The sequence below is a fragment of the Oreochromis aureus genome, linkage group 14, assembly GCF_013358895.1.
Source record: "Oreochromis aureus strain Israel breed Guangdong linkage group 14, ZZ_aureus, whole genome shotgun sequence".
NCBI lineage: Eukaryota > Metazoa > Chordata > Actinopteri > Cichliformes > Cichlidae > Oreochromis > Oreochromis aureus.
Window position 1 is genome coordinate 13,664,023 of NC_052955.1, and position 16,949 is coordinate 13,680,971.

General features: G+C 40.4%; 2 protein-coding genes across 7 annotated transcripts in view; one reads left to right on the top strand and one right to left on the bottom strand.

Moving 5' to 3' along the window:
- Positions 1-8,626, top strand: part of lrfn1 (leucine rich repeat and fibronectin type III domain containing 1) — a 125,733-nt gene extending 117,107 nt beyond the window's left edge. For all 5 annotated transcript variants that reach the window (XM_039622453.1, XM_039622454.1, XM_039622451.1 and 2 more), the window contains 2 exons: positions 2,138-3,521; positions 6,903-8,626. In XM_039622453.1, the coding sequence (XP_039478387.1) occupies positions 2,158-3,521; positions 6,903-7,803 (2,265 nt within the window). In that variant the 5' untranslated portion in view covers positions 2,138-2,157 and the 3' untranslated portion in view covers positions 7,804-8,626. The remainder of the gene's footprint in view (positions 1-2,137; positions 3,522-6,902) is intronic.
- Positions 8,627-12,271: 3,645 nt separating this feature from the next.
- nkapd1 (NKAP domain containing 1) lies at positions 12,272-16,943 on the bottom strand. Of its 2 annotated transcripts, none has more exons than XM_039598383.1 (6): positions 16,678-16,847; positions 16,518-16,594; positions 15,882-15,970; positions 15,611-15,751; positions 15,435-15,488; positions 12,272-13,831 (listed from the first exon to the last, which is right to left on the bottom strand). In XM_039598383.1, exons 2-6 carry the CDS (start codon positions 16,584-16,586, stop codon positions 13,378-13,380), a joined length of 807 nt encoding a protein of 268 aa, XP_039454317.1. In that variant the 5' UTR covers positions 16,587-16,594; positions 16,678-16,847; the 3' UTR covers positions 12,272-13,377. The 2 variants fall into 2 exon arrangements, with proteins under 2 accessions (XP_039454317.1, XP_031615739.2); XM_031759879.2 differs by lacking the exon at positions 16,678-16,847 and adding an exon at positions 16,856-16,943 and having other exon boundaries at positions 12,273-13,831.
- Between the last annotated feature and the right edge of the window lie 6 nt (positions 16,944-16,949).

Sequence of the window (16,949 nt, forward strand, 5' to 3'; positions counted from 1 at the left end):
GCACAAAAGAACATTACTAAATAAATTCTCTCTTGAAGGCTTGGAAATGTCCACACAGAGTATGTGTGTTTTTTCTCCAGGTATGTGGTCTAACCTCAGTATAAATGTGACAGATAGCAGAAAATAACTGTGTGCGTGTTGTACTTTAGTGACTCTGTCTTAGAATTAGAGGCAACAGCTACGCCTGCAGAGTCGAAGCAAGGAGAAAAGGAGGTGTAAACACAAATGGACCAAAGGTCTTGGTTTAGTATCTCACTTAAATACAGTCTAATGGTCTACTGAAATGTAGTCTAAAGTAGCAGCACAGCTGTCACTGCTGGGTTAATTTGATCAACAGTTTATCTTTGATAAACTATCCCACTGGTTTGAACTTGTGCTTCAAACTGTTCTACTTCCCTCAGATAATGACATCACACAAACCCAGATTTTAATGAGTGCTCTGATTGGACAGCACTTTCTCATAGTTAACGAGGTGCCGTGTTCGCTGTCAGACGGTTGCCAGCCACCCGGCCAGCGGTGCGCGTCTGTGCACGTGTGTCTGTGTGCTTGTGCAACAGACCGAATAGGGAAAGCAACTGAGAATGTTCGCTGCTGTCTGGCCAGTGTGCCACAGGTTGATGTAAAAAGACATCATTGCTCGCACAATTTCTTACTCCTATCAGTATTTACATAGAACTATCAGAACATAACTCTCATCAGATCAGGTTTGATCGGTTTTAAGAAAAAGGGAGTGTTTGTGTAAAGCGTAAGGGAAAGCTTGAAAGGTAGAGAAAGAACACTCTGCTTTCTTTTTTTTTAATGAAATTTGACATGTGGCATTTAAAATATTCTATGAATTTCACCGCAGGCATTTTGAATCAAATTTAATTTAGGGTTGTTTGTTCTGTAAGCACTAGATGCTTTCGCTTTGGGCACAATGGGGGAACAAAAATCTGTGGTGTTAAGGCCGTCAGCACCACCTCAACGTAGTGGAATGTAGAAAAAGGGACTCTAAAATTAGCTGTGACAAATTGGATAAAGCATCACAAATTGTGAAAAAAGAGACATCATTTGTGTTTAAAATCCACAGCCAGCTTTTTCAGTGTGAATTAAGATAATTATGCTGGACCCAATAAAAAGAAACATTGCTGTTGATTGACACACTAGATCTGGCTGGGAAGAAGCGTTTCCCTGTGGGTTTGGAGAGCGCTGGGTTGCAGTAACCCTTGTGTCAATCTCTAAACCTTGCTGGGAAAAGTGAGTTGCCATCCCTCTACTTTAGCAGCATTAAAAGGCTCTCATCAACAGTGAAACACAAGGTATTAGTAGTCAAGATGAATGCCAAAAAGGGTAAAACCACTGGCAATATAACATCAGCACGTAGCTAGTGTGCTCCAGTGGGATTTTTTATGGTTATTACTGCCAAGGACTTCTTTTTACTCCTGTCACCACAGGCATGTTCTCTCAGAGACTGAAATCAATATTTCTAAATGGGAATCAGAGAATCTGAACATCCTCAAAACCTGGGAATCACTCAATAATGTTTCCATCGGATGAGCTTGAAAACAGCCTGCATTTCTACTTTTTCCACTTTTATTTTTCCTTGCCAAAATTTACATGGCAGGTTTCTGTCTAATTTTGTTGTACATCTCAGAGGCATAGTGAGGGCAGAGAGTATGAAAAGGTTACAGAAATCATTGAGTACTCTTGACAAGCGCCCTTTCTACCTTTAATTCTCCTCCCTGATGTGGAATTCAGAGCAAGAAAAACACACAAGCCTTGTTCCATGATGGGCATGTACATGGCATGGTTACCTAATACAGGAAAACTGCCCTGTGATCATTCAGGAAATTATATGGCCCAGTGGTGATGCAGCCTGGTGGCACAAAAAAACCCATTCTGTTATTTCCATTAAAAAGCTCCAGAGACATGGGCTTCTGACAGGGTTGGCGCAGCCTTTCATCATCCCAGGTGCCATTATTTCAGAAAAGCTCCATTTCATTTTGTGATTGATACCTTGCTGGCAGTCTCAGCAACCTTGGTCAGACTCTGGGTTTTTGCAGCAGGCTCTCATAAAGCCTGGTACTATTTATTCATTCAAAGATTTCTGTTTTTTTGACTCTGTTTCCCTGTTTCCCTTTGTCTATCTCACACACAGGATCTGGAAACCGATCAACAATGGAGCGGCTGGTTCTTTGCATGTTGCTGTCTGCAGCCCTGGTGAAGGGATACAGCTGCCCCGGCCGCTGCATCTGCCAGCACCTCTCCCCTACTCTGACTCTGCTCTGTGCTAAAACCGGTCTGTTGTTCGTGCCCCCCACCATCGACCGCAAGACTGTCGAGCTGCGACTCACTGACAACTTTATCACCATCATCCGCAGGAAAGACTTTTACAACATGACTAGTTTAGTCCACCTCACTTTGTCCCGCAACACCATCAGTCAGATCACACCCCATGCCTTTCTCGGCCTGCGAGCCTTGCGGGCGCTCCACATGGATGGAAACCGTCTCAGTGCTATAAAAAGTGACCACTTTAAAGGCCTCATCAACCTGCGGCACCTCATCCTTGGAAACAACCAGATCCACCAGGTGGCCCCCACCTCGTTTGATGAGTTTGTTTCCACAATAGAGGACTTGGATCTTTCCAATAACAACCTGCGCACCCTTCCCTGGGAAGCTATAGCCAAAATGACCAACATTAACACCCTCACACTGGACCACAACCTAATTGACCACATTGGAGCAGGGACTTTTACACTGCTCACTAAGCTAGTCCGCCTGGACATGACCTCTAACAGGCTGCAGAAGTTGCCACCAGACAGCCTGTTCCAGCATGCTCAGGTCCTGTCTGATGCCAAGGGCTCCAGCTCGTCTACTCTGACCGTGAGTTTTGGGGGAAACCCCCTACACTGTAACTGTGAGCTGCTGTGGCTGCGCAGGCTAACAAGAGAGGATGACTTGGAGACCTGTGCCTCCCCAGAGCACCTCATGGACAAATACTTCTGGTCCATTCAAGAGGAGGAGTTTATCTGTGAGCCACCGCTAATCACCAAACATCTTACCAGTAAGCCTTTTGTGATGGAAGGGCAAGGAGTGACTCTTAAATGCAAAGCTGTGGGTGATCCGGAACCAGATATTCACTGGCGGTCACCAGACGGCAAGCTGGTGCATAACAATTCCCGCACGGTCTTGTATGATAATGGCACCCTTGATATTCTCATCACCACTCTGAAGGACAGTGGGTCATTTAATTGTGTGGCATCCAATGCCGCAGGCATCGCTACAGCTGCTGTTGAGATCAACATGATCCCCTTACCCTTGTTTGTTAACAACACAGGCCACATGCGTGAGGACCCTGGACTCTCAGACATCACCACTGGCAATGACACCAAGGGCTATGACAAGCAGGACAGAAGGGTGATGGTCACTGAACTGACCTCCTCCTCCGCTGTGATCCGCTGGCCATCTGAGCGCCATATCCCCGGCATCAGAATGTACCAGATTCAGTACAACAGCACGGCAGATGATACTTTGGTGTACAGGTAAGCCATGAAGCCGGGATGGATGAACGAGGGTAGATAGGGATATGAGGAAAGGTGAGACATCTGGATTGACCATCTGCTGAATGACACAGCTGTCCATTATGGGAGATTGACATATCCCAGGGAAGCAAAATGATTAAGTGTGTCCAAAAACAAGCAACTCCTCTAGTGCAGTCAGGAGAGAGAGTTATACATAAATGAAAATTTTACTGTGCCGAAATTGTACAGTACACTTAAGATATTTATATTTTCAGTAATTACTTGTTACATTATGACAGAGCACTCAAGCAGCTGAACCGCTTATGAGTCCAGCACCCTAAAGGACTAAATAGTCTTTTCAGCATCATTAAAACATAATATGACAACAACAATAACACTGAGGCTAACTATTTCACTGCATGTAACTGTTTGTTTCATTAGCAAGTGTCTGCATTAATTGGTTGCAACACAGAGTGTGATTACATGTGGCTGTCTAATGATAGGCTTGGTTATAGCGGTGGAAGAAGGAGTCAGATCATTTACTTACTGTAAGTTAAAAGTACCAGTACGAGCACTATAAAAATATTTGTTTACAGATGAAAGTCCTCAGGGCTGCCCACAGTAACAACATACATCTGAGGTGTCATGAGAGGATTAATATGCTTTTGCTCAACACATTGTAAGCAGTTTGGGATTTTATGCTGTTTTTATGAGCCAAAAATGAGAGAAGTCAGCGGTTTATATATCATTCATATCATTATTGACCTCATAGCTGATGTGATAACATGTGATGGCATATTTAGATGTTATAGAAAGTTGAAATAGAGCTAGTTATAACCCCTGCCTAAACTTTTAGATCCATAAGTCTGTAACCGTGTATCATATTTTAGATACTCATATTGTTTTGTATCTAAAGTGAAAAATAATTAGCTGGTAACTGTAAACAGAATGAAGTGGAGTGTATGAAATATGAAAATGATTTCAAACTTTATTGCATTTGCTTTTGTTGTGTCTTGGTTACACAAAGAACATTGTCAGCGCAGGCAAATTGTTAACAGTGAGTTACATTATAAAGTATAAGATAAATTGCAGCTGCTGCTACAATTATGTCAGTGCCACAGCGCCTGCAACCCATCCATCACCCCAGAATCCACCTGTGGGTTTCAGGGGGGATACTTATTTAACACTTCTCAGTTATATATGTAACAATTTTACAGAGTTTGGAGTAAAGATGACAAGTGTTAGATATATGATACTGAAATGAAATGTAACTGCTAAAATCTTTTGCAGCTTGTTTGTAGCTGCTGAAACTAGCAGCTGCCTTAAGACTTAACTAGCTGAGCAACTTGGAATCGAAATCTTGTGTGTACATGTAGGTTATGCAGGATTACCCTTTGTAACTAACCATGTGGTGATGCCATCAAAGCAGTTTTTTGAAAATGTGAAAAATTCAGCTTTCTGCCAAGTTTCTATTTTGTAGCACAGACAGTTTGTGAGATATTGTAGCCAATTATCATACATGATATCAGCAAGATGGCTTTGTGTACAGGGGAGTAATTGCAATGAATGAGTTTGTTTTGGTCTACTAGTTTGAGGTGATTTGAACCCATCCACAAAAAGAAAAATTATGCATGAAGTCACAAATCCTCTCTGCCCCCTGTTTTATGAAGAGCTTATGTGAAAGACCAGGAAGAGTATGTCTAGCAACAATAGGAGTTTGCAAACAAGATTTTACTATGTACAGAAAAATTATTCATGATATCTCAAATTGAACATATGGATAATGTTCATGGGCAACAGGTCTGTGAAGGTTCTCAGTCATCCAGGTCATTGTAGTCTAAGGAACTCAGAAAGATCCCTTCCCAGACGCCTTATCGCCCACTCACATCCTGGGCCATTTAACCTCAGTAAATCACATGATAGGGTGGGGTTAGGTTTCACAATGGGTTCACCCGAAACCTTGGCTGATTGTGACCCACATCCATTTTCACACCTTGCCTTGTGTGATTAGGTAGAGGATCATAGAGGTAGAGGATAGAGGGTCCATGACCCCCTTGGGGACACTCCCGTAGGGCTTAAAACCTGGGACCCTCCACCAATTGCTCTTACAACTGAAGAAGCTTCTCAGATGAGAGGTGAAACATCTTCAAGGAAACTTAGAGAAGTCCAGACACTTTTCTTTCCAAGCTCCGTAGACTCAGTTTGGAGTTCTACTTATCTTTTTTTGTAAGGAATCCCAGGATAGAACAGGACTTAAGGAAATCTACCTTATTATCTTCCAACAACGTGTTTGAAATTTGAAATAAACTATGAAAATAGTTGTTTGAGAATCACTATTGCTTACAGATGGTCTTGATTTTATTTCAAGCATAAAGCACCAGTACATGGAGAAGTTTTCCACGTTTCAGCATTGTAGCATTAATATTTATTGGACTACTCATCATTTTTTCAGAATTCTGATAAAATTCCCAAATACCACTAGTTTAAAAAATTAATATAAAAAAGTTGCAGCAATTAAAACATTTTGCATGGTTACACTGGATGAGCTTCCTCTTTAGAATAATGGCTAAAAATTACCATTTGCAAACACTGTTAAAGTATGAGAATCTGAAGTTTCACGTGTTTATTATGCAAAATGTGACACAAATTAACTGAATCTATTTTAATGAAAAGCATCCCAGGATTTATGTATTCACAGAGTAAGTTAATAATAGTGGTTGACTTTCTTTCTTTCTTTCTTTTTTTTCTAAGTTTTATCAGATATAATGAGTTGCTCTCCTGTATAATTTTCTCATCCCGTTTTAGCATGGAGCTGAGTGTTGTTTTGTCTTTAGGTGGTACATTATTACCTACAAATGATAACCATCAAAGTCTTCCCTTAGGGAAAAGGAACAAGCTTCTAATTATATTAACGCCAGTGTTGACCTGAAGACAATGCCTTTCTCCTTCGTACTTAGAGTCGTGTAATCTTACAGTTGCCAACAAACTGTGACCTTAGGTATTCACACATCCAAACTGTCTTCACATCATGTGTCACTTGTCCTCCAGCCTGCAGCTGTTGTGGCATATACTCGAGACAGTGAGCCTCTCCTGCCTTTTTTATCACCTTCGCTGTCACTTTGTTAGACACAAACCAAATCGAGCAACTTCTCATAGCCTTTTTACAATATAATACAACATATGCACTTAGAAGTCACCTGTAATGAAGTGTGATGTTTTTTTGTTTGTCTACCAGTGTAATATTTAAAGTTAGTGGTAATGGCACTGTTACCTTATTCTGACGCAGAACTGACACCTCTGTGTGATTTAATACGCCTTGTGCAAATCACTGCATGTGGGTGTTGTAATTCTTAAAATTACTCCTCCACATCTTCACCACTGCGCTGTTTCTTTTCTCTGCAGAATGATCCCATCTACCAGCAAGAACTTCTTAATCAATGATCTAGCTGCAGGACGGGAATACGACCTTTGTGTGCTGGCGGTTTACGATGACGGCATCACTTCATTAACAGCTACCCGTGTGGTCGGCTGCGTACAGTTCCACACAGCCAGTGAGGTCAGCCAGTGCCGTTTCATGCACAGCCAGTTCCTGGGAGGCACTATGATCATCATTATTGGTGGTATAATTGTTGCTTCGGTGTTAGTGTTCATCATCATCCTGATGATTCGTTACAAGGCCTACAGCAGCCCGGAGGACAGCAAGACCAAGGTCAGCTGTAGCATGCACTCCCAGACCAATGGCAGCCAGCACCGGCTCCAGCGTTCTGCCTCCAAGCAACCTTCTGACGAAGGCCAGCATGAAGCCCTAGCACCCAAAGAGTGCATGGCACTGGTGCTGAGGGTGGACGGTGAGAAAAAGGAGGATTCAACAGCCACAACTGCCATACTGGAGGTGGAGTTGCCTCCCATGACTGTAGACAAGATGAAGAGAAGAACCAGCCTGGATGGAGAGCGCTCTGGTCCCCCATCTGACGACACGCAGATGGACAATAGCCTGACGGGCTCCACCATGTCCCTGTGTCTCATAGGCCCCAATGCTGGCACCAAGGAGGCTCCCAGGCTCAAGGACAAGAAGAGTGCCCTGGCCAACATGGGGTTGCTCCCTAATGAGCTAGCACGAACTAGGCACAGATTCTCGTTTGACGGCGGGGATTACTCCATTTTTCAGAGTCATAGTTACCCACGCAGAGCGAGGACGAGGTGGCACAAATCCACCAACCAGCTCAACATGGAGTCCTCGCCGCTCGCCAACAGGAGAGTTACATTCAGCAGCACTGAGTGGATGCTAGAGAGCACAGTCTGAGTAAAGTAGTGTAGCCAAAAGAAATGGCTCAGCCACATACAAACACACACATGTAAAAACACGAATATGTCTACATGCCATATGACACACTTTCCCAGCACACAGCAAGAGATAAACACAAGCACACATACTGAGACGAGCTTTCTGCGAGTTGCTGGAGAAGAACACGGTCTCGTTCATCCTGCCTCCCCGTCATGCTCCCACAGAAGTCTGTTGGCCATGTCCTTTCTTTATGCAGCAGTGCCTTATTCTAAAAAAAAAAAAAAATGTACGAATGGAGGATGCTGCTCACTGTAGTCATAAACCGTCCTCTCTACCACTGCTTTCCAATACTGAGAACGGGAAGCATTATGTTGGATTTTTAATTTTCTCCTTTTTCTGTGATATGCCAAGGGGGTGTGGCGTTAGGATGTGACTGTTTAATTGTAAAAAAAAAAAAAAAAAAAAAAAAAAAAAAAGAAAGAAAAAAGAAAAAAAACTTCATCATAACTGTAAAGTGAACAGCCAGGTATCCTGTTATGTCAATCATGTTTTGGGTTCATAAAATTAAAAATACAACAACAAAAAAAAAACTTTTGCACAGAAGACACGAGATACAAGGACAAGTATCACCACCAGTCTATACAATAATGATTATTAAAAGAGAGCGGAATTTTACAAAGGCTGATTTCTTATGTGTTTGCATAGAGAAGATGGACCTGGAAACCTGCCATGGATTCCTCTTTGACGGTCGGACTGTATGATATTAAAATCGGTATTGTTGCAGATGTGACTGTATATTAATGGGTACTGTATCTGGCTGGTCTAGATAAAAGACAACAAACAAAAAAGACATATATAAGTATATTAAAACATTGGTGTATGTGTACTAACTATGTAAGTAAGTAAGTCATATGTCACATGACTTTTTACAAAGCATTTGGGTGTTGGCTGCAAGTTTTTACATTAAAAACCTGTGTCATCGCACCTCTCCCTATTTAGTATGTCAAGGTTTGGACCATCTATTCCCTCACGAAGGGTATTAAATTTTTTTTGTGTGGGTTAACTGTATCAGTGGCGTTTCCTTCTTGTGCTGCAGCAGTAGGAGGGCGCGCGTGTGTCTGTGTGAGTGTGCATGTCTGTCCACTGCAGGAAGGGACACACAAATTCAGATGATAAATATTTGATTTCTCTGTGCTATTTATAAGGCTTCTGTGAAAGCTCCTCTATGACCACGGAGCAGAGTGGTAGTGGGACGAGGAGGGGACACGATAACTGGACGTGGTGCTGAATTCAAATGCAGCCAGCTGTTATTATCAAGGGTGTAAGATCTGAGGTGAGCCACTAGGGGGAAACAAAGCTCTGCAAGGTTCCTAATTAACTGCATACTGCAGTGAGGATATATTAATAACCATTTGAACATGGCCTGTGTCGCATCCTGTTTTTAACTTATATATTAAACAGCAGGAGGGGAATTTACTTTCAAACATTTAAAAGCAGTACTGTATGTATCACTTAATAAATCATTATAAGGCAGTTGTGAGCAGTTATCAGGACGCTTTTAAGTGTTTATTAATGTAATTATCAGCATCTATAGCTGGTGTAAAATCAGTAACACAAAATAAGACAGCAGAAGGCTAAAGTCATATTTAATGAAATATGTTTAACAAATCCTCAAATTGAGTTATTAAAAATTCATTAAGTGTTTATACACATTAAAAAAATCACTCGGGCAGGTTTAAACTGCCGGTAAACATGTTCATTCATCAGCTGATTTTTCTATTACCCAAGTGCCATTGTGAAATATGTAATAATAATTAACTGTTACATTAAAAATTTAGATAAGCCAATAATTTATACAAACACCTGAAATGTCAAAACATCTGCTTACAACGGCAATATATTGTATTTTAAACTAGTTGTTTATGTAGTGCATATAAATGCATGATACAGCAGGCGAACTCTAGTGTTGCTTAAAGAAAAAAAAAGATCGGACAACAGGAAAAGATATGATCAGAGCAGATGAGGGGTATTTGCTTGTTGAAATGGTAAACACCCTCTCCCTCTGATTACAGCTACTCAGAACAGGCTGAGATGAAACCGAGCTGCGTGGACAGCAGAGAGATAAAACATGGAGCAGAAAGATAAGTCGCACTGGGGGTTTTTCCAATCCTCCCGAGTCTCCTATTTGCATCCTCGGTGACGGAGAGGATTGAATCCGAGAACGAGGTCATCCCTTCATCCTTGCTCATCACACTTAACCAATTTACAGCGCAAACATTCACATTTTACATAGCTTCAAGAAGGGGGATTTAACTTTTGGGGTGTAAATGCTCAGCTGTCAGTTTGTCGTGCACAAACCTTTTGAGCTGAATCCATCTCCTTATTACAGTAACTACTGATGCTTAACGGTGTGGAGCTGCGAGGCCGGCCGGCTCTCCAAACAGGAGAAGTGTTTGTGTGTGTGCTCATATCTGTAACCACTATTCCACACAAAAATCTGCCTAGGCAGGAGGATGAGGCTGATACATCACCCTGCCTTTAAAAACTTGGCCTGGACAGTCAAACTAGTGAACACCAGGGGGTGGGTTGATTCTCATCAGCAGTTCTGAATAACTGCAAAAAAAGACCAAGACTTGATCCAGGTTTATTTTTATTTAATAGTTTCCCCATTCCGTTTTCAAACCATACTAATAGTGTTTTTGAAAAGTCCAATCTTAGCATAGTTTAGTACATATTTTTATATTTTTTAATTTACACTATTTCTGTTCAGGACCGCAATCACGCTTTTGTGTTCTTATGTGAAACTCTACTTGTGGTTTTAACTAAATGCTTATTTTCGCCCCTGTCCTTTTTTCAGTGCTATGCTTCCACTGTTTGTACATGTTCAGGGGATCAGCAATAAAGATATCTCTGGACCAGAGTGGACTAACAGAATAGCTTTGTCCTATCTAGAATTACGCCAATTGCATGAATTAAAAGGTTTTCATAAGGGTTTTGATCATTTTCAAAACACTAAACCATCCAGAGGTCTGCAGTATCATGCAGCAGCACAAATTTGGCTTTAAAAAAAAGAAATGTAGGGTTGACATTAATTTCTATAATTATTACAATGATAACAGCAAAAATAAGCTTTTTTCCCCCTTTCTAAAAAAAGATTGTTGTCTTAACTATCATGTAAAGGTTCGGCTGTAATAGACAGTCATTTTTGGATTCTGCCCTTTTGCCAAAATGCTTATAAACCGTGGCAACGTGTTTAAAACCCGCCGTCAAAACTGATTTGACTTGCTGAATTTCACTTGCTTTCTTCCATTTCCAAGATTCAGGCAGTTGCAGCCAAGCCGAACACAGCTCACTCTCTGCTGCTTAGAGAGAACACTTAGCCTATTGACACAGACTCAGCGAAGTGCTTCAGGCTTTTCCAGTACACACACTTTCAAAACGGTTTACCAACACTTCCCTTGGCATCAGATTATCTATAAATACACAGATGGCACAGGCTTACTCTTTCTTACCAGTCTGGACAGAGGCTGGTGTTGATATGGGTAGAACGGTGGTTTTCAGGAGTGATGTATGAAAGTGGTATCAGCTGTGTACGGCATTAGTGAGTCGTCCTTTTTTTTAAATCTTTGCATTTTTCTTTTACATTCAGGTTCCGTGTTAACGTTACAGAAACAATAAGACCACACAGCAATCTGTGTTCAACAGTATCACAGACAAGACTTCTATAGCAGTCAAAAAGTATCTCTACAAAACACTAGACTTATTCACTTTGATCATGAGCAGTAGTGTATGAAAGTCTGTCTTTGGTATCATGAAAAAACAACAGGACTGTGGCGAGGTCTTTGATCCATGTTAGTCCATGGAGACCAAGCCACCCTGTTTCTTTCCTGACAAACAACTCAACAAATCAAGAGAATCACAAGACCTCTTAATCGGAAATGCAATAAATTTTTTTTTATATATACGCCAGCAGCTATTTCAAAGTATTGAAGTATGAATTATTAACAGAAGCCATCTACTTTTACACTGCCATCTCATTATTTTTCTGTTTTGGGCTTCAAACATGTTGCACATTATCTACAGAGCAATGGTTGTGCTTACCTTTATACTAGAGTCTGCTTAGATTCAACCTACTTGCATGCACATGCCTTCAAGTTAAAGAATAAAAGGTTAAAATTTCCTAATTTAAGGCAGTTGTTACAGATCCAATGGCAACAACCTCTATTGCTTTATCTGTAGTAATTTTTCATCTGTAATGAAAATTTATTTTCATTTTTTAAAAACGGTAAATCATTTTCTGAGAACAATTCATCGGTGGAGTTTTTGCTAATGTTACTGAAACCAGAGGAAGCAGTATATATGTTGGGGACTATTTTCAGCAGCGAATTGTTTATCTAATGAGTATTTATTGCAGCAAAATGGTGCATGTGGGAATGATTCAGAATAAACGACGATGCCAGTGTTCAGTGGAATGAAAGGAGGTGTCTGCCAGTGACGGTGTGGCTCACTGATGTGTTTTTAATAGTATAACAGTGGAGCTCTGTGACAGAGGAAAACAAAGTGCTATATGGAAATTGCTGGGGTGGGGAGGCAGGCCAACTTGATGCGTTTTTAAGTGTAAGGTTTATGTCCTTATCCTGAAAAAAAGAAGAAAAAAAAGAACAGGAACCACTCACGGCATTATAAATAATTTATCTGTTACAACTCATTTAAACCCTCGTGGATGCAAGACTATCAATGTGTACGTTATTAAAACCCTGAGTTAGAACTGCTCTCCGGATGGCATATTTATGACCCCCCCCACAATGTCATTCACACAGATACAGTTTTTGCTGTAACTAATAAGAAAAGAATGTGAACATTTCCAGAAAAGTTAGACAGGAAGACAAATACCCTCACGCTTTTCTGCCCAGATCTATAAACCTTTAGGCGTTGTACTGTCAGAACCATGTCAGCTTTTAAGTGGATAGGCAGTACTTGTTAGTTTAAATGGATTAAAGGTTTTAGAGAAACCTGGGTTGATCATTTCTTGTTCTTTTAAAAACAGATAATACACCATTTTACACACTAAATATAATTTTAAAAAATGCAAAATAGATGTTTATTTTATGACAATATGCTTTATAAAAAGAGTGAAAATTGCAAAACATGAAAAAAATAAAATACATAGTCCATCAGAATTAATTATTCAAATCGCATTTCCTTATAAATAAAATAAAAACACTGGTCGTCTGAGGACAGAAGGTCACTATGTGAGGCAGACAGTCTGAGGTAAGTCGATCAATCAATGTGCCTGCAGCTCACAGGATACCTATTGAGACAGATGGTTGCTACCCTATCATCCTTCTTCATGCTCCCTGCTGTCTGTACTGCTGTACAGTGTGCTTCGAGTCTCTGCAGAGGTGATGAGATTCTGCCACGCAGGACGCCCACGGAGAGACCCGTAAGCACAGGTTTGTTGATGTTAAACAAAGTGCAATTTAGAAGATGCCTGCAGTGAAAAGCCCTCAGCGCAGTTAGGGACAACAAAGGAATCTGCAGCAGTTTCAGCGTTCGTTACCTGAACTGTGCATCAGTTTTTAGCAGCGCGCCTCAGTCGGCAGAGCTGTCCGAGCTCTCCTCACCCGCTGCTTTCCAGTTTTTCCTCTTCTTCTTTTTTGAGTTTGGCCCTGAGTCGGAGTCTTTGTGCGAATCGTGCTTTCGCTTTTTGCGACTGTGTGACAGCCTCTCCCTTTTTATCTCATCATTACTGTCCTCTGTGCTCATGTCCACATCTTTTCCTCTGGCTTTTGAAGCTTTCTTGTTTTTATGTCGACTTTTAGTCCTTTTTCTCTTCTGCTTGTCTTTTGTAGCACCGCTGTCATCGCTGCTGTAGTCACTGCTCGAGCTGTCCACTTTCTTACGCTTTCCGTCCTCACCTTTCTTCTTTTTTTTCTTCTTCTTCCGTGAGGACTTTTTGGACCGTTTTGATAAGCATGCCTCTGTGTCAGACTTGGACTTTTTCATTTTGTGATGGCTCGTCTTCTTTTTGGCACTGTTTTCTTCACTAAAGTAAAACAAAGTCAGCAGAATAAATATAAAGACACCACTAATATGAATAGAAGTATGATCTAATGGCTTAAAAGGGCAATACACCGATATTTTGACATGGAGATCAGTCAAGCAAAGACAACCATCTCTTCTGTGGCTTACTCTAAAGAAGCTCTTAGTAACGTCTTAAAAACATAATGTTTACGATGTAATCCTGGAGTTTATTTCAGCTTCGACTTGAAGACCTCTATGTTTTTAAAAGAAAATATGAACGGTAGAGATTCATTGACAAGGAAGCTCGTTAATAACTTCAGAATGTTAACATCATGGAGGTGTGAATGTTTGAGGCTGTGTGAAGATTAAAATACTGTGTGTTCATCATCCATTAAATCTGGATAATAACCCATTATTACTAGAGTGACTATTTGCACCCAGGTGAGAACAGTTACACAGCAGCTATTTACACTGGGCCCCCTCACTCAGCTATATCAACATGGGCGTAAATTATAAGGATCTGCATAATTTTCAAATTCTCAACTTTTTAAAAATACTTTATCTGACTATTTCTTACACATTTCTCCTCATTTTTACCAGTAATACTCCTACAAATATCAGCAAAACCATGAGTTGTTTGGAAACCACTATTAAACAACAAAATTAGAAGACCAAGTGTTTAAGTGCTTGATGCCAGTGTACAAATATTAGAAACATACTTCACCAAACTAAAGCAGTCAGACAGTTCAGTGTAAAATCTTTACAAATACAAATGAAATGAAGCTTGCATATCGTAAATCTACCACAGCTATGGTCACAGTATTTCTCCCTGAAATATCAAGCTTTGTTAAATGACTACATGGGATATTTTAACCCCAAAACAATAATGCTGGCTAATAATGCTGGGATGCTAATACCGTCTGACCAGGTGCATATAGTATCTTACCGTAATACATGAAATCTTTGTTTGTGAGCTCCTCTTACCCAATCAGGAGCAATCAAAATTTGCACAGTTACAGCTTAGGTCCTCGAAGGCTATTATCTGTTTCAGAGGTATGTCATCATAATGGCCTAGCAACTGCTTAAAAACAGACAAAATGACTCATTTGTAGTGTTTATGCACCTGTAACACTACATAAAAACGCTTTAATTTCATGACAACAACATGTAATTCATATCCACAAATTTTCATTAAGAATGACACATTATCATCACCATCTAAAAATCACAGACTAAACAATACTGTAGCATAGGAAAGTGCTGGAATCAAAGTCAGAACCTGATTTTAACACTATTTACAACTCATAATTACAATTATTTTGACAAATGTTGAGGTACTTAATAAAATCTAAATAGTTCATGAACTAACTAATGGGTGTACCCTTTTTTCAGTGCAGGGGGCAAGTCTCATAATGGAGTCTCTTCTTACTTCTGCTACTTTGTTACATAATTTCATTGTTAACAGACTTCAGCCTGGTATCAGTTGGTCTTGCATTACTACAAGGTTCAGGGTTGGGAGGTTAACTCCATGGAAATGTGGTAAATTGCATGAGTGCCCTTTTAAAGTCTGAATATCTATTTGAATATATAATAACTCATTTGGTATGTATGAAATTTCTGCTTACCCATCACTTTCAAACTCCTCGGGATACAGCTCCTTGAACCCACTATGTCCCCATCTGTGATGGAACTCACATATATTAGTTCATCTGATGTAGCACTCCAGCATTTCCATTACACACTGGAAACACATGATTACTGCCACTTCATTATGTTTTGTTTTGTTTTTCTTGTACAGTACCTGTCAGGATCATTGGACTCAAATTCATACAGTTTTCGAGTCCAGTATCGAGCCTCTCTGTCATCATGTTCTGAGGCACGCTCTCTGCTTCGGCTAAAGTCTTTACGTTGATCTGACACTCGGTCGCAGTGCATATGTCCTCTGAAATACAACCATTATCCTTAAATCATCAAGTCAATGAATAATCAAAATGACAGCTGCATTACAAAGATTCAAAAGTGCTGTGGCCTCATTTGTGTTTAGGTAGATCAAATTCAATTGAGGTATTTACCTCACAAACTCTGCATCTGAAAAATCTTTTCGTTGGGATGTCTGGATCTCCCAGTCTCGCATTTTCCACATTTCAATTTCCTCCTGGATCTGCACAACAAGACGCACGCAAAGACAACACAGAGATGCATTAGTGTACACATGATTCAAATATTTACAAACGTTATCCTTCCTGTGCGTGGGTAAAGAAGAAATCCTGCCAATCAGTGGGCGAACCTACTTCAACATAGCTGGTTTGTTTTGGTATTTTATACCTGCTGTATAAGAGTTTAATCTGAGCAAGCAGAGACTGTGCTTGATGTATTGCTCTCGTACAAGCTTTGTAATTTTGTTCCTAGACAGGTTAAAGATAGACTATAGCTTCAGTCTACAGTCAGTTATTTTGTCTGACCTCATACAGACTGTGACAGCCTCTATACACAACTGACTACAACTGAATAAAATACATAAAATTATAACATTTCCTGCTAAATTGTTGTGGAAAGGAATCCTAAAGGACCAAACAGAAGCAATGCATTCATTTAAACAAATCATCAACTCAGCTCAACTTTAAGCTTTAAGTAATTAATCAGTAGATTGGTGCACATAAAAAACCCTCCACCTTCATCTTACAAACACTTGTTGAGTCCAAACGCACCTTGTTGTGGGCATCCGTGTGTCGGATTACATTCCTCAGCAGCGTTTTTCCCAACGGCTGCTTTGACATGATGATACCTGACATAAGAAACATGTAAGTGATGGGCAGTAAAAACCGAGAGCAAGAGAAGGGCTACCAATAATCTGAATAACTGTTATACCTCGAGCACTCAATTTCCCCTATTAGCTTAGCTCGTTGCTAATAGCATGAGAATAATGTTTAAACAGCAAAACCTGTTCTAAAATCCACTCCCCTCGGCTTCGCTTAACTGTATACAAGTCTCTGCATTACTACACGTTTACTGTGATTTATTTTTTTTAATTATGTCCAAACTGTACCTCTCAAAACAGAGCACCATTCAAGAAGAAGAAAATACAGCGTCTACTAGCGTTTCCGCTCTACCAAGTTACGTAATGGCGTCGCGCAATCTAC